Raw genomic sequence first — 18,566 nt, forward strand, 5'->3', positions numbered from 1 at the left:
AGAAGGGGGGAGAGAAGGAGGGAGAGAAGGGGGGAGAGAAGGGGGGAGAGAAGGGGGGAGAGAAGGGGGGAGAGAAGGGGGGAGAGAAGGGGGGAGAGAAGGGGGGAGAGAAGGGGGGAGAGAAGGGGGGAGAGAAGGGGGGAGAGAAGGGGGGAGAGAAGGGGGAGAGAAGGGGGAGAGAAGGGGGGAGAGAAGGGGGGAGAGAAGGGGGGAGAGAAGGGGGGAGAGAAGGGGGGAGAGAAGGAGGGAGAGAAGGGGGGAGAGAAGGAGGGAGAGAAGGAGGGAGAGAAGGAGGGAGAGAAGGAGGGAGAGAAGGAGGGAGAGAAGGAGGGAGAGAAGGAGGGAGAGAAGGAGGGAGAGAAGGAGAAAGAGGAGAAGGAGGAGAAAGAGGAGAAAGAGGAGAAAGAGGAGAAAGAGGAGAAAGGAAGAGGGAAGAGGGAAGAGAGACAAGAGAGACAAGAGAGAAAGGGGAGAGGGGGGAGAGGGAGAGAGGGGGAGAGGGGGAGAAGGAGAGAGGGGGAGAGGGAGAGAGGGGGGAGAGGGGGAGAGAGAGAGAGGGGGAGAGGGGGGAGAGAGAGAGAGAGAGAGAGAGAGAGAGAGAGAGAGAGAGGAGAGAAAGAGGAGAAAGAGAAAGAGGAGAAAGAGAAAGAGGAGAAAGAAAGGGATAGAAAGAGAGAGAGAGAAAGAGAGAGAAAGAGAAAGAGAGTTGTTGGATGGCAACACGCTTGTAACATAAATCTATTCAAATCAAAAGCCTTTATAGTCATCATACACAGCTGCGTATAACGAAATTGATTGTGCTACTCCAGTGTGTTTTGCCAGGGGGAAAAAAACATAAATAAGTAATATAAAAATATATAGAAGTCACATCCTGGCAAGGTAAATTCTAAAATATTGCAAAATCTAAGATATTGCACATTGTTATTCCACACCCCGAAGTTATTGCACAGAAGAGATTGTGTGTCGTGCTAACGCAAGTTCAGACTCCTGATGGCTGTGGGAAAAAACTTTCCCCAAGTCTATTTGTCCGTGCTTTGTGAGACTTGTAGCGTCTGCCACAGGGCAGCAGCAGGAACAGGTTGTGACCAGGGTGGTATGGGGCCCTGACAATGTTCCCGGCTCTGCTGAGGTAGCGAGGGCTGGCAATGTCATCCAGTGAGGGCAGAGAGCAGCCAATGATCTTCTGGGCGGTGTTGATCACTCTCTGCATGGCTTTTCTGTCTGCGTCCGTGCTTCTAGCGTACCACACTGTAATGCAGTTTGCCAGGATGCTCTCCACAGTGGCTCTTTAGAAGGTTACCAGAAGCTTAGTGTCCAAGTTGTTCATCCTGAGTACCCTCGGGAAATGGAGTCGTTTCTGGGCCTTCTTCACTACTGCCGTCGTGTTGGTAGACCAGGAGAGCTTGTCCGTGACCTGGACCCCAAGGAATTTGAAGGACTGGACTCTGTCTACGCATACTCCATTTATGAGGAGTGGGGCCAGATCTGTGCTGCATTTGCGAAAGTCTAGGATTATTTCTTTAGTTTTCGTGGTGTTTAGTGTGAGATTGTTCACCAAACACCACGAAGACAGTTTGTTGACCTCATCTCTGTAGGCAGACTCATCCCCCCTGAGAAGAGCCCGACCACAGTGGTGTCATCGGCAAATTTGATGATGGAGTTAGACTGGTGGGTCGGTGTACAGTCGTATGTGTGCAGGGAGTATAGAAGAGGACTCAGTACACAACCTTGAGGGGAGCCAGTGCTCAGTGTAATGGAGGAAGAGAGGTGGGGACCAAGTCTAACAGTTTGTGGACGGTTGGTTAAGAAGTTTTTAATCCAGCATCAGATGGAAGAGGATAGTCTAAGGTGGGAGAGTTTGTCAGCCAGGATGTCCGGTATTATAGTGTTGAAGGCTGAGCTATAGTCAATGAAAAGCATTCTCACATAGTTCCCATGGTGCTCCAGGTGGCTCAGTGCTGTGTGTAGAGCTACGGCGATGGCATCCTCAGTGGACCTGTTTGGTCTATAAGCAAACTGGTGAGGGTCAACTGAGGGAGGGATTGTATCTATGAAGTCAAAAGGAATGCAAACTAAAAACAAGGATCAAAAATGGGAGAGACTCCAATAACTTTGCCTCAGCTACCAGATGCTGCGGACCCTCGGGGGGGGGGGGTGTCTCCCCAGCCCCAGCCAAGCTCATACTGGCGCAAGGACTTCAAAATTGCTGGCCAAATAGGTGAACCAGGCCAGAGGGATAAGCTGACATTCTCCAGCCTTGTTCATCAAATTGAAAATTGACTGAATAGGGGTTACCTAGATATGGAAATCATTGATGCTGTTATCAGAGCTATCTCCCCCAGTTTGCAGCTACATAACTACTTAGAAGAAAAACCTAACCTCACTCTTCCCACACTCAAATGCATCCTACGCGCTCATTTTCAGGAGAGGAGTGCTACCGACCTCTATAAGCAGTTAGCTACAGAAGTGCAGCATATCAAAGAGACTCCTCAAAGTTTCTTAATGCGAGTATTGGGTCTTAGGCAGAAGGTACTGTTTGCATCTCGAGAATCAAAATCAGGACTCCAGTACGACCAAAATTTAGTCCAGCTATGTGCTTGCACACGATACTCACTGGTCTCCAGAGTGACAGTGTTAGGGTAGATATGCAGCCTCTCTTGCTGGACTGTAAGACTTCAGATGAGCTTTTACTAGAGCGGTTAAATGTAGCCTGTGCTAATGAAACGGAAAGGATAAATAAAAAGAAGTTTAGTACCCCACAGGCAGCGACACATGTTAGCAAGGTACAGTCAGAAGACCTACGACCTACCAATTGCCCTGTAGAAGAAAAACCAAAAGTGTCCCCTGAGGTTCTAGCGGAGTTGACTGAACTTAAGGCAAGTGTTGCTTCTCTTAAAGATCTCAGTGCAGAAATAGCTCAGATCAAAGAGACACTACAGCAGTCTATGTTTCAGTCTCAGTCCTACCTCCCACCCTCAGTTAGAAGACCAGTTAGAGACCCCCAGCCACCTTCTGCATAACAAAATTACTACAGCCAGCCCCCAGCACCCCACTGGAACACTAGCCGCCCTGCTTATGTCCCAAGGAGGTGTTTTGCTTGTCAGCATGGAGGGCGAGATGTGCAGTGTACACACTGTTATCGGTGTAGGAGTGGAGAACATTTCCAAGCTGGATGTAAAATCCGAGGAGTCAGACCACTAAGAGAAGCTCCTTTTAAACGGCTAGTGGTTGCCCCTGCGGGACGAGTGTCAACCATGAACGAGGAAATTTCCCCTTTGACTGCCTTCCTTACAGATGTGTTGTTCAGTGTCAGATGCAAATCAGACAGCTGCTGCATCAATCAACTCCAGACCAAAAGAAGAGACTATAGCAGAGCTAACCCAGGAAAGGGAAGGTGTGGTTCATGGGCTTTGTGGCACATCCAGTCTACTGTCCATCGTCAATCCTCCCAGCGTGCAACATCAGCAGGTGCTGATGTGTCTGCAAAATCTCCTTTTCCCCTACCATCTCCCCCATCCCCTGCTCGAACTGCCCCAACAAATCCTACCGCTCTTGCTCTGGATTACCTCGCTCCCAAACTAACGCAAACTGGCTATGCCCGACCTGTTCACCACCCCTGACACAACAATCCTCCACACACCAAACAGCCATAACAATACACCAACCTATAAACGCAAACTGCCCCACCTGTAATAATAAATTAATTTTTTCACGCAGTCCCCTGACATGTAGATCCTGCAAACGTGGATTCCACCTCAAATGCGCCCCTGAAACCGGACACGCTTTAACCATACTTCGCAGGAACAACAACTGGTGCTGCCAGAGCTGCCTGAACCTGAAACCTTCCCACCCTCAACAACCCATAGGGGATTGCTGATCTACCGGAGGCACGGAAAGCCGGTCTCACCATCCTTCAATGGAACTGTGACTACCTGGCAACCAAGACTACCGTACTGAAAGAGGTGACGGCACGTCTAAAAATTGACATCCTCCTACTCCAGGAAACAAAACTGGGACTCGAAGACCCGACGCCTCAGCTCGACGGTTATAACGTGATTCGCCAAGACCGTGAGGGCTCAGGCACAAAACAGCGACGAGGCGGGGGTCTCCTTGTCTACCTGAGATGCGGCATCCCCTACTCCATCCTTCCAGCGTCCCCATCAGGTCCCCTCGAACTCCAGCATATCCACATTCCCATCGCCCGCAGGCGGCACCTCTCACTGGTCAACGCCTACATCCCCCCGGCGACATCGGATTATTGTCCAGCCCACCAAGATTTCTCCTGGTTAAACCGGCTCCCCACGGAGCATGGCCTGATGTGCGGGGATTTCAACGCGCACCACACGACCTGGGATATTCTTGCCAAGACAGATCCCAGGGGTAACGCAATCCATCAATGGGTCGATAACCATGACCTAACTCTCCTTAATGACGGCGTGTGGACACGGACTGCCAGATACCAACAAGGAGCAGGCATGAGTGCCCCCGACCTAACGATCGCTGACCCCACCACGGCCGAACATCTGCAATGGGAACCCATCGACGAGATGACCTCCGACCACAGACCGATTCTGATTAGGTGGAACCGTGCTCTCCGTGTCGAATGCCAACAAAGAAGAGTACGACCCAACTTCTCGAAAGCTGACTGGAAGAGGTATCGTACCATCCTCGTAGATCGCCTACCCTTAATCTCCGCAGCAGCCACAGCCCCGGAAAAGCTCTCCCTCTTAGTGCAACACATGAAAGAAGCAGCAGCACTTACAATACCGGTCAAAGTTATCCGCCAGAAGGAGTTCCCATGGTTGACACAGGACCTGAAGGACCTCATCCGCGAAAGGAATCGACTATGTCGAGACCTCCAACAAAATAGGAAAGAATGGGTAGCACTCTGTCAACAGATCAAAGAAAAAACCACTGAGGCGAAAAGAAATGCATGGCGCTTACACCTCGCCAAGATCGCCGAGAAAACATCTACGGGACAAGCCTGGTCCTTAGTAAAATCCCTCTCAGGCACCAAAACGCAACAATCTGGCGAGTCCTTGGTCTACAAGAACAAGGACTACGTGAGTGACCGAGCCAAGGCTACAGCATTTATCAGGGAATATGCCTCGGTCAGCGGACGCAAGAGTGACAAGCGGAGCAGACGAGCAGTGCGTTCTCTACGTACAGCTACCCGCAGACTACCTGGCTCACCGCGACAAGTCCTCGAGCTCCCGTTCACCGATACTGAACTGCAGACAGCGCTGTTCCAACTTAAAGCGGGTAAGGCAGCTGGACCCGACGACATAGCCCCGGACCTTCTAAAAAATCTCCCGGCAAACATCCTCCCCGAACTACTCCATATTGTCAACACCAGCTGGCTAGAGGGCTGGTGTCCACAAGCTTGGCAAGTGGCCACCATCATCCCTTTCCTCAAAAAAGGGAAGCCACCAAAGGACGTTGGGAACTACAGACCCATCGCCCTCACCTCTACGCTTAGCAAAACGATGGAAAGGCTCATCGTGAACCGTCTCGCCTGGTGGTTGGAAGATAAACAGCTTCTCAGCCATTGGCAAGCCGGTTTTCGAAAGGGAAGAAGCATGACGGACCAGGGCCTGCGACTGTCGCAGTTTATCTCTGATGGCTTCCAGTCAACTCAACGACAACGCACGCTTGCAACTTTCTTTGACTTCAGCAAAGCATTCGACCAGGTATGGAGAACAGGTCTCTTACAAAAATTGGTAGACCTGGGGGTCCCCTACCGCTTGATCAGATGGATCGCCAACTGGCTCACAAATCGCACAGCCAGGGTCAAGATCAACAATACCGTCGGCAGGAGCAGAACCTTCAAAGAAGGGCTCCCCCAAGGCTCGGTCCTGTCGCCCCTCCTATTCATCATCTACATTAATGACCTCCTCGACAAGTTCAACGATTCCACCCTGGTCAGCGCCTATGCAGACGATCTGGCCCTTGCTTGTCGGGGTAGAAACAAAGAGGAGGTGGAAAGCAGACTTCAAACGGAGGTCGAAAAAGTCTGGAGGTGGCGTTCCGAGGCACACCTAAACCTTAACACCACAAAGTGTGAGGCGTCATTCTTCAGCCTGGACTCAGCTGAGGCCAAATGGCAACCAAAGATCTCAATAAATGGCGCCGCCCTCAAGCATAACCCCACCCCCACGTTTGGGGAGCAAGCGAAAAAAGTCCGCCAAACCATGTTCAAAAGAACAAATCTCCTCCGCAAACTCAGTGGCACATCTTGGGGTTGGCAACCAAACGACCTTAGAACGGTGTATATTGCCACCCAGAGAAGTCTCGCAGAGTACGCAGCACCGACATGGGCCCCCTTGCTGGCCCAAACTCACCTCAAATCCCTTGAAACCGCCCAACTTGACGCAGCCCGCGCCATAACCCACCACCTCAGGTCTACCCCCACCGAAGCAGTCCTACATGAGGCGCATCTTACACCCCTCTCATCCCGCCTCAATTTACAAGCACTTCTTAAAGCTGATGCCTGGAACCAGCTGCCTCCTTCTGATCCCTGACACCGCCTTCTCCATGAAAACATCAAAATGCGGTTACAAAAGAAGCCAGACTGGCGATCTTCGACCCTTCCCCGTCTTACCGCTCTTGAACTCCATACCCCTTGTACATACTCTTCCCACCCCTGCACACCCTGGCTATTACCCCCCTATCCAAACCACCTTTACTGCAGTCTCTAAACACATGCCGACCATCATCCAAAGAGATAAGGCCGAAGAGCTCATCAGAAGCATGGGTGAACCGGACCTACAGATCTTCACAGATGGATCCACCAAAGAAGGCACTGCGGACGGTGGTACAGGTTTCGTCGTCATTAAGGAGACTGCAATCATTCACCAATGGCATGGTGCCACAGGCACCCGCAGCAGCTCCTACCACTCTGAAAAAGTGGCATTGACTGAGGCACTCTCCTGGCTGAGGGAAACAGCAGACTGGCAGACATCAATCATCCTCAGTGACTGCAAATCGCTGGTCCAAGCTATGGGAAACCCCCACACGCAAGACCCCGCCATTCGGAGACTTCAGGGTGACATCGCCCTTTTCCCTCCGCCTAAGCGACTACAGCTACTGTGGATCCCGGGCCACTGCAACATGTGCGGTCACGACCTGGCCGATGCCCTAGTTAAACTTGGCTCGTCAGATGACCAAACCCATACCTCCCCGGACGCAGCCACAAGACGCGCCATCATCCAACGTGAAGATCACCCCCCCCCTCTCCCACCCCCGCCTTTTGCAGACCTACACTACAAAAGTCACAGAGGAAGAACTTGCCCTATCGAAAGGAGACCGCACAGACCTGATTTGTTTCCGCAGTGGACACCACCCCCTGCTCCGCCGTTGGCCCCACCTTATGGGGAAATCTGACTCGGATCGCTGCCGCCTGTGCGACGAGGGAAACTTGAGTCGTCCGAACACCTATGGCTCCGCTGTCCGGCCTTAATGACCGAACGCTACCATCTCGGCCTGGGCAACTCCCTGGATGAACTAATCCGTGTTCCAGTGGCAGCTCTAGCGCTGCTGAGGGTAATCCTCAGGCGCCTGAGGTGAAAAAGAAGAAGAAGAACATCAGCAGGTGGGAACTCAGCAACACCTGATGGTGGAACTTGCCGATTCAAAGGCAAAGATTAGACGACTTAGACAAGAGCTAGAAGAGAGGAATGAACAAATGCTGGACAACAGACACGAGAAGGAAAACATAGAGGGAGAAAAAAAGAGGCTCCAGCAGGAGAATTTGAAGCTGCTCGTAGACGCCTGTGCAGCCCGCGCCTACCTCGATGAACTGGATGCGCTACAGGGAGCAAATGCACAAGATGGAGTTTTACAAGGCCAAAGTGGAGAAATGGAGATGGGGGATGGAGGAGCAATGCACAAGATGGAGTTTTACAAGGCCAAAGTGGAGAAATGGAGACGGGGCATGGAGGAGGCGTACACCATTGCCACCGAGAGTGTACGGAAAGCTGCAGAACGAGGTAAAAAGCACTATGACACCAAAGTGAGGAGCTCCGTGCTACAACCAGGAGAACGCATCCTGATAAAAAAACGTGACACCAAGAGGAGGACCTGGAAAACTCTGTGACCTCTGGGAAGATACAGTTCACACAGTGGTGAGGCGAATGGGAGCTGATCTACTAATTTATGAAGTCAGGCCAGAAAAAGGTAAAGGGCGTTCCAGAGTTCTGCACTTAAATCTACTGATGTCCTGTGACCATTTACCCGTTGAGGCAACACCAGAAGAAGGAAAAATTCACAAAAGTATGCAGAGAAATAAACAGCAGCCGGTATCTCATCTTCAAGAGTCAGACGAAGACAGTGTAAATGAATATGACTGTCACTACAAGCCCCTCCAGGTGTTAAATGAGAGAGATGCGCAAGGGATGGAGTCTGAGCACAGGCCACTGCCAGCTGATCAGAGACTTGAAGTGAAGGGCCCTGCTTCCGGACCAGTACAAGCAGAAGATTACTATCAGCTGGAGGAGCCTGGTCCATCTGTGGAGGATCTGCCTGTTGAGGGAACAAACCTGGCTGTTGAAGATCCTCGTGATGATCATTTATCAGAGACCTCTCCGCCAACCGCTGTGACTGAACCTGAGGCATTGACTTACGAACCGCCAAGAAGGGAGAGACATCCACCACGACGCACGACCTATGATCAGCTTGGTGTCCCCTCCTGTTACAGTATCCAGTCACCACATCAGCTGCTACCTGCTTACCCTGCACAAGGAGGTCCCTTGTTTAGTACACCTGCAGCCATATTACATTCAACCACCCTTTATGTATGGACTCCAACAGACTTGAGCCTACAAGGGTGACAGGTCTTATGCTGGCATGGACTGTACGGACTGTGATTAGTTTCCATCCAGTAAACGTGTACCATAGGAGTTGTGGATTGTATTTGAACTGTGGCCCTTGCCATCTGGAGTTTTCATGAGTATCAGCTCACAGAAGAGGATGTGAAGTGACAAGTTCAACAGGGTCTTCTTTCCCCACTGATTCCTCCAAGCCTGTTCCCTTGGCTGTAGTTACGCTAGAGGGCAGGTAGGCACAGTGGGAATCTCGTTCGTCCATTCATGCGCGTCACTAATTAGATGACGAGGCATTTGGCTAGTTGACCCGGGACCCAATCGCTTGCCGAGTTGACATTGTCCCCGTGATGGATTTGGGAAGTGGGAACTGGGTCACCGTAGTGCTCCACAGACAAACTACAGCGATTCCCACCTGTGATGCTCTACCAGATTTTTGGGGTGGTTAGGAGAGAGTAACCATACCCACCAGGTTCAAGCACCAGCCGCCATGGAACGGGAGACTGTCCCCGTCTTTTGTTTTTTTTCACAACCAGTACAACAGGTTCAGAAGTTTTTGTGATTATACTTAGCGCTCTACCAAATTTAAGTTAAAATGAAACTTTCTCTAATCTGCAAAAAAAAAATGCCTCTGGAAACGAAAGTAAACCAGATGGATGACGACGAAAGGAGGGCATGGCTGTGGAGGGGAGAAGGTTTTTAAATAGACAGAGTGCTATTTCCAGCCATTTGAGACAGCCATGATGCAAAAGTAATTTTCTAAAGCAGGGGTGTCAAATATACTGCCCGCGGGCCAGAAGTGGGCCGTCAGGGGGTCCAATCCAGCCCATGGGGCACCCTGTAGCTCATTGATACCATACGTGCAAAATTAAATGCTTTCTTTTTTTTTCTCGACAAAGCCGCACAACCAGACGTTTGTGAGTTGTAACACCTAGTGCCATCAATAGAGGCAAATAAGTTCACTTTTCGGGGCAAAAATAAAATAGTCCGGCCCACATGAGATTTAGTTGGTATTAATGTGGCCCGCAAACCAGACTGAGTTTGACACCCCTGTTCTAAAGTTTTCACAGATCAACTCAAGGTAAAATTATTACTTTAATGTACTTTACAATTTTACGTATCGAGTGAAAAACATGCAATAACCCCCCTGAACATCCACACCTGTTCAAAAAGGTCAGTGCCATCGATACCTGCGGCCTTCATCAGTTCGTCTTCTCCACCAGGGTGATAGTCCATGTAGGGGGTGACATTATACACCATACCTACAAACATGACATGTTAAATAGTTTAGGTAACAACATATTCCTTAGCTAAAAATCAATAAAATGCAGGTGCAGATGTTAAGTTGCCAATGTCAAACACCCTGACAAAAAAGTACTACATGTATTTTTTTTAACTTTTTATTCAGATGTGAAATATGATTATTTTGTGATCATTTGAATGCAAAACTTTGACAGTTCTTAACACTATTCTGCATTCGCATGTGGAAGGAGGGGACAAAATGTGTTCGCGACAGCACTAGGCATGCTATTACCAGTTTGAGGCCATCCCTTGGCACCAAACAATATTTTGTTGTGTTTAAAATGTTTATCTTTCCAATTAGGATGAATTGATTTCCCATTTGTTTACCCAAATACACTACCTGGCCATGAAAAAAAGTCACCATTAAAAAAGAAGGTCATATTGTCAAAGAATTGGTTGGACAGCCTTTACCTTTGATTACGGCAGGCAAATGCTGTGGCATTGTTTCAACTATCTTCTGCAATGAAAATAACCCTAAGAGCTTTGTTGTCTGGGGCCTTGTTCCAGATAAGTCACGCAATGCAGACTGGCTCGAGGTAAGGGACCAAACAAAGAATGGCTCAGAAGACCCCTGATGATGAATCGAATAAATTAGCTTCATGTTCCCTCGCCTGGAAGTGTGTCACCGGGGGCCACAAGGGAGCCAGACCTGGAGGTGGAGCACAATGCTGAGCGCCTGGTGACGGGCCTGCACCTATGGCCCAGTCAGGCACAGCCCCAAAGAGGCGACGTGGGTTCCCCTTCCCATGGGCTCACCAATTGAGGGAGTGGCCAACGGGGTCAAGTGTGCAGGCAGTTGGGTGGTAGCCAAAGGAAGGGACCGTGGCAGTCCGATCCCCGGCTGCAGAGGATTGCACTTAGCACATGGGATGTCACCTCTTTGGTCGGAAAGGAGCATAAGCTAATGTGTGTGGTTCAGATGCTCTAGCACAATGTAGTAGGCCTCACCTCTACGCATGGCTCAGGCTTTGGTCTCTCATGGGGTTTGGACACTCTTCCACACTGGAGTCATCCATGGTGAGAGGCGACAAGCAGGTGTGGGCATACTCATTGCCTGGCCCGGTGCCTGTACATTGTGGTACACCCCAGTAGAAAAGAGGGTAGCATCCCTCCACCTTCAGGAGGGGGGAAAGAGTCATGAGTGTTGTCTGTGCTTATGCACCAAACAGCAGCTCAAAGTACCCACACTTTTTAGAATTCTTGGGTGCTGGAGAGTGCTCCTTTTTCGACTCCCTTGTTCTACTGAGGGACTGCAATGCTCACGTGGGCAACAACAGTGAGAGCTGAACGAGCGTGATTCCGAAGAGCAGTGTTCTATTGTTGGATTTCTGTGCTCACCGTTGATTAACAAAATGTGTGATCATGATACAAAATATAAATAAAAAATATCAGTCTACCGATAATTGTCACCAACTATGACATCTTTTTGCTTTCAAATGTGAAACTTAAAATTTCTGCAAAGCAGCAAATAAATTACTTTCCTCGTTATTCAATTATGAAAGTACCTACGTTACCTTACTTTATAAGAAAAGAGAATTAAAAACAAATGATTTTAAAAAGTATTTTTGTTGTTCTGTTGTGCAATAAATATAAGACAACTCCCTCACATTATGAAGTAAAGAATAAGTAAAGCTGCAGAAATGTTGACGGGTATCTTTATTTTTAATAATTTGCCTTCAAACTAAAAGTTGTTGTGCAATATGAAATAGATACTTAAGACATAATCACCATTGGCAAGCAGACTATTTTCAGCCTCACAAAAAAACAGTTTATCTCACATATATATGGGCATTTAAAAAAAAACATACCGGATTTTCTCGCATATTAGCCGCTTCCGCGTAGAAGCCGTACCCTTAAAATTGCCTTAAAATTGTTGAATTTTACAATTTCTCTCATATAAGACGCCCGATTCACAATGTTCACCTCCATAGTCATGTTTTTAATAGCAAGAACAAATGTGTTGCTTTGAAGGGAAAATCTTAAGAAAAAATCATTGCCCATGGTATTTCTGAGACTAGAATTGTCTGCTGAATTTCACATTCCTAAATCGTGTGGCCTGCACGTAGACAAATTCAAAAAGGAAGTCACGTGAGCAGTCCAACCAGGAAGTGTGTCTGTAGCGGTCTAGTTTGTCATCCCTAGATAAGATGGTGGCGTCCTGAGCGAGGAATGGCAGGCACAAGTGAGTTTTTTCACGTTTTATGCACAATGTTTTTTTTTTTCTTGTATTCCATTAATAGACATCAAAATCAATTTTGTTAAGCGTTTTATCTGTTTATTTTTTCTCTATTTTGAAATAAATGACTGTATCGGCCGCATCATCTTGCGTTATGCCATTTCGTCCTTGTCACCTTGCAGTTTCGTGCATCTCATCTTATTTTCTGAACCGCTTTATCCCCACTAGGGTGACAGGGGGTGCTGAAGCCCATCCGAGCTGACTTCAGGCCAGAGGCGAGGGACACCCTGGATGTCAAGTCTAATTTCTGCACATATAAGCCATACCCTCGATTCAGTCATCATTTTTTTAGCAACAAATATGGCGTATATGCGAGAAAATATGGTAACTCATTTTAACCCAAGTTAACAAGTATTAGATTTTTGGAACGTTGACAGAACATTTGCATGAAATAGGGAAACTCATTGATATCAAGTTATCAAATTGGGATAAGGAAGGTTTCAAAAAGGCTACTGTTTGTGCACATGTATTTAAGAGACATTTAAAAAAACTAAGAAAGAAAACAACAGGCAGACTTCACTTGGATCTTTTAGTGAGTCGGCTTGCTGTATGTTATAGTCCTTTTGCTTTCATGCTCCGTGTTAGCTGCTATATTGCAAACCATGCTAAAAAAAGTTTTTCCATACCATCCTCTTAAATGAACATTGGTCTGGAACTATCGTTTACGTTGCATGAGCCGCATTTTTTGTAGTGTTCAGGCGGTGAAACTGCAGTATAAACTTAGCAAATTTTATCAAAAGCTCTTATTATTATTGCTGACAAAAATTATTTGACGCTAATTATCGCCCAGGTTCACGGTCAAGCATAAGGGTGTCCATTTAGGCACTTGGCACCAGGACACTCTAAGCAGCAGTTCAATGATTGACTTTGTAGTCGTGCTATTGGGAGAGGCGGAGATGTCAACTGAACAACCACCTGGTGGAGAGTTGGCGCCAATGGTGGGGGAGGATGTTGGTTCGGCCCGGCAGACCCAAACATTTTATGAGGGTCTACTTGGAATGCCTGATAGAATCCTCCATTAGAACACTGCCAGAGTTTCTCATGTACGGGGAGAGGCATGAGAAATTGAGTCCAAGTGGACCATGATTCGTGCCTGTATTCCTGAGGCGGCTGACATGAGCTGCAGTCCGAGACTGGTCGGTGGCTCTCATGGTGACAGTCCCAGAACCTGCTAGTGGACACCGGTGGTAAAGGATGCCGTCAGGCGGGAGGATTGCTGTTCGAAATTATGGGTACTGGCTGATCAAGCAGCACGGAGCTCTGGTAGTCTCTGAGGCAAAAGCCCAGAAATGGGAGGAGTTCGGCAAAGCCATGGAGAACAACTTCAGGATGGCATCAAGGAAATTTCGGTCCACAATCCTACGTCTCAGGAGGGGAAACAGGTGCAGCATTAACACTGTGTATAGTGGGGAAGGGGTGCTGCTTACCTCAACATGGGATGTTGTGAGCCAGTTCACCTAATACAAGGGTGTCAAACTCGGGTTGGTTCGCGGGCCGCATTAACATCAACTCCATTTCATGTGGGCCGGATCATTTTAGATATAATATTTAGATTTTTTTTTTATTTGGATTATAAGAACTGGATCAAAAGCCCTAAATATTCATTTTTTTAAATAAATATAAAACTGTTTATTTGAACTTTTTTTCTTAGTAAGGGAAAACATCTAATAATCATTTGTTTTTCATTTCAAATGGAAACATTTTTTTTAATTATATTGAATATTAAAGTGGAAAACCGAAAATATTTTTATACATTTATTTTTAGATTTTACAAAATGCTTTTTGACCTAAAAACACCAAAAGAAAAAATGGATAAAAAATTGCAATTATTGATTTAAAAAGGGGAAAATCAGGAAATATAATATACATCTATAATCTTCATTTGAATTTGATCCTAAAACAGAAAGTTGGCACTCATGATTTACTTACTCGGGCCACACAAAATGATGCGGCGGGACAGATTTGGCCCCCGGGCCGCCACTTTGACACCTGTGACCTAAAACTTTGAAGAGCTCAACTCCACCAACACTTCCCATAAGGAGGCAGAGCCTGGGGACTTTGAGAAGCATTATCCTATTTCTGTGATTGAAGTCACTGAGGTGGTTAAAAATCTCCCTCGGTGGCAAGGCCTTGGAGGTGGATGGGATACACTTGGATCTCCTAAAGTCTCTGGATTTGTGGGGTTGTCTTGGTTGAAACGGCTCTACACCATTGTGTGGACGTTGGGGACAGTGCCTCGAGATTGGCAGACCGAGGTGGTGGACACCCTTTTTAAATAGGCGGACCACAGGACAGGAATCCCACTTCTCAGCCTCCCTGGTAACGTCTATTCGAGGGTACGGGAGAGGAAGATGCATCAGGAAGTCAAATCTCTGATTTACAAGGAGCAGTGTGGTTTTCGTCCTGGCTAAATTATACCCCTCTAGATATATAATTACAGAAACTGAACTCTTGCGTTACATTGAAGAGCTGCAAACTTCTACGGAATTTACAGAGTTAACCTGGACAAATAACGCAAACTCTGGGACTCCGGACAACTTTCATGAACTCCGGAAATAAAAAATATAAAAATGTCATTTACATTTTTTTAAGCAACCATTTTACCAAATTTCCAATTTAAATGCCTTGAAATTCACACCATTGCTACGTCTTCCACATCTAGACTTCTGCATGTGATTCAACTGCACTGTATACTGGATGAATTTGGTGACACGAGTGCATTGTGAATCATCGGAGTTACAACTTCTGACAAATGATTCGTCTTGTGCGACTTCAGCGTGGCAATCGATTCGGAATCGATTGCATGGGTAGCCTCTATCGCTTTAACATTTTCAGTTTAGTTTTTTTCATCAGGAAATTAAGTATTATTAATGCTGACCGAACCACCAGTCTTTTGTTTTGAAACAAATCCCATCATTTCTGGGGTTGTTCTAACGCAAGCAACGCAGCACTGGTAAGTCTTATCAATATGCCTGCTCTGGTTAAGCGCAAAATGGAAGGCAACTTGAATGAAACTTCTAATAAGTAACCCAGACACTCGCAAAGGTTTATTAGATTGGTATTCAACAATACATCACATGTTGAAGCATGCATGTGCGACCTCAGGATGAAATTACCGTATTTTCACACCTATAAAACGCAACGCGTGGTAGGGCGCAGTCTCATTTGCGGGTATATTTTCTGTTTTTTGTCAATACATTGGACGCTTCGTCCAATAAGGCGCTAGCATGACATGCTAGCCGCTAGCGTACCTATGTTATGATAGGCGCTAGCGTGTTATGCTATCCGCTAGCATATGTTATGCTGTTAGGCTAGGCACTAGCGTGTTTTTTTAAAGATAGCAGGAGCAAAACTAAGTTTGATAATGCTTTATTGAGGTACAAGCTTGGTTAGAACCAAAAGACAATTGTTGCGCTATTAAAATGTAATATTTTGAAAAATTGTTATTTAACAAATAAAAGATTGAGTTTACACACTTAGAGAAGGTGAAGAAATTCACTAGTCTATTAGGATCCGACAGCCGTTTCTGGCCACCATAAAAAAATTCAACTGTCTACATTGCACCTTTTGGACAAACATAGCGAAAGAATATTAACATACACACACTCACACACCCATAAATCACGTTTTATAAGGATTATACATTAATGTATTATTGTTATTAGCACCTATTTTGTTCAATACCTCCCAAGCCATTTCACAGATTGACACGAAATTTACGGAAGAGATATGTAATTACCTTCTGTTTAATGAATACATTTTAGTTTTTCAATAACAGATTCCATTTATTAATTTATTTCTATTATTAGCACCTAATATCTTCATAGCTCCCAAGCCATTTGACAGATTGACACCAAATTTACCGAAAATATAGGTCATTACGTTATGTTTAAGGAACATATTTTGGTTTTTCATTAACACATTCCATTTATTAATTATTAATGTATTACTGTTATTAGCACATTTTTTGCTCAATAGCTCCCAAGCCGATGGACGTATTGACACCAAATTTAACGAAAAGATAGGTAATTACCTTGTGTTTAATGAACACCTTTTCGTTTTTCAATAACACATTCCATTTATTAATTATTAATGTATTACTATTATTAGCACCTAATATCTTCAATAGTTCAAGAAAGCAGCAAGCTAACATATTTCAGGTCAGGCAAACTCATCGATAATACTTGCAAATGCTCAAAGCTTGAGTTTACACACTTAGAAGGTAAAGAAATTCAATCACTTGTCTATTAGGATTCGACAGCCGTTTCTGGCCACCATAATGTCAACTCTCTACGATGTACGGTTTGGATCCGACAACCGCTTCTGGCCACCAGAATGTCAACTCTCTACGATGCAGGGTTTGGACAAAAGTAGCATGAGAATGTAAACATAAAACATCCACCCATCCATAAATCACGCTTGATCTATTCCTGCTCCCGAAACGCCTTTTTTTTCCCCGTCGTGACGGAAAGACTCGGCAAGACACGATGGCGCTGGACGCGCTGACCCAAGACGCCTTTCCACGTCATTTACAAACGTCATTTTGGGGAGAATTTCCGCCAGCGAGTTTCCAGGTGTGCACACACACACACACATCCATCCGTACATCACGCTTTACAAGGATTAGAGAATAGATAATGTGATTTATGGCTGGGTGGATGTTTTAGAACTCCCGTCACGACAAAAAAAAAAGTGTTCCAGGAAGCACCTAGAAACTCGCTGGCGGACCAATCAGCCACGCAGTGCATTTAGGGAACATCATGTAAAAACAATGATTCATACATCAACTCCGCTTTCAGCTGTAACAAATAAAAGTTGAGTTTACACACTAAGAGAAGGTGAAGAAATTGAATCACTCATCTATTAGGACCCGACAGCCGTTTCGGGCCACCATAAAAAAATTATACTCTCTACGTTGCACAATTTGGACAAACGTAGCGAGAGAATCTTATCATACACACACACACTCACACACCCATGAATCACGCTTTATAAGGATGATAGAAAAGGTACACTCTGATATAAAGAGTTCGGCGTTTAACATGCTAGGCTCCACTGTCAGTCAGAGTTGTGTATTCTGGGAACTCTATTCCAGCTTTGGCGAAAGCTTGAACCGTGCTGGCTGACCCTTGAGCCCAGTCATCCACATTCCATTGTAACTCGCGACATGCATCACTCCCAAGCCTTTGATTCTCCTCGCTGTTATATCGGCATCGACAATACATTCCAGAACGTCACTCACGTAACTTGTGCGACGCTGCCTGCCTGAACTACAATGTTGGCCATCCGTTAGCAATCTGTTAGCAATCCGTTAGCAAAGCTGTTAAATTGTGTTCAATCCATGGTTTCAGTCCATTTCCCAAGCGTTCACCCCCGCATTGTGTTGTCATTCACGTCAGGCATTTCCTCTGTTTAGCTCTAATATGCTGTTTCTTTGAGTATTGAGTGTTTTTGAGGGTTAAAAAAGTGCTGCAAGCACACGGAATTCAAATGTCTTGCCACTCCCCTGGGATGTTTTGAATGGATTTACTGTAATGCTTGGGATGCGCGGGGAGACTATTTTTAGGGGGAACTTCCGCTGGGTTGATCGCAATAAGTAGCGTACCGGCAAGAAATAAAACCAGTCACTCAAGCGGTCAGGGCCATACAAAAATTGAATTTAGTGCACGGACAAGACGCACCGACCGATGGTGCGCATTGACCATTTTAGAGAAAATTTTAGACTTTTAGGTGCGCCATATAGGTGTGAAAATACGGTACTCACTGTAAAACGCACGTGGAAGGACCCAAACACAAAGATAAACTTATTTTCATTATGCTGTACTTTTTCAAGTTTACAAAAAACACAATATTTAAATTAACATAAAAACAAGATAATAACACTTTAATTTAAATTGTCCTACATTATTTGTTTTTTAAATTTTTATTTTATTTTGATTTTGCGTGAATCACATTCACTACGAAAAAACTCCGGAAATGGGACAAGGGTACCCCGGTATAGGGTCGACGGAGGTAGGCACCTATGACCTTGGCTGGTTCTGAGTACGATGACCACACAAACATCACACATACTTAGCTTTGTTGTTGTTTAACAACAACAATGACCAACTAGAACTTCTGCAAACAGTACTGAACGGGTGGGCGAGTCGGCCATTGGGTCCTTCATCGGGGAATTACCGTATTTTCACGACGATAAGGCGCACATAAGT

The 18,566-nt window shown here is 46.2% G+C and overlaps 1 protein-coding gene across 8 annotated transcripts in view; it reads right to left on the minus strand.

Moving 5' to 3' along the window:
• Positions 1-18,566, minus strand: part of cyb5r4 (cytochrome b5 reductase 4) — a 110,539-nt gene that overhangs the window by 70,754 nt on the left and 21,219 nt on the right. For 5 of the 8 annotated variants that reach the window (XM_077597639.1, XM_077597638.1, XM_077597634.1 and 2 more), the window contains one exon: positions 9,981-10,081. In XM_077597639.1, the coding sequence (XP_077453765.1) occupies positions 9,981-10,081 (101 nt within the window). Of the gene's footprint in view, positions 1-9,980; positions 10,082-11,069; positions 11,237-18,566 lie in introns of all 8 variants that reach the window. The other 3 variants (XM_077597635.1, XM_077597636.1, XM_077597640.1) reach the window with 2 other exon arrangements.

This window comes from Stigmatopora argus, chromosome 4 (genome assembly GCF_051989625.1).
Source record: "Stigmatopora argus isolate UIUO_Sarg chromosome 4, RoL_Sarg_1.0, whole genome shotgun sequence".
NCBI lineage: Eukaryota > Metazoa > Chordata > Actinopteri > Syngnathiformes > Syngnathidae > Stigmatopora > Stigmatopora argus.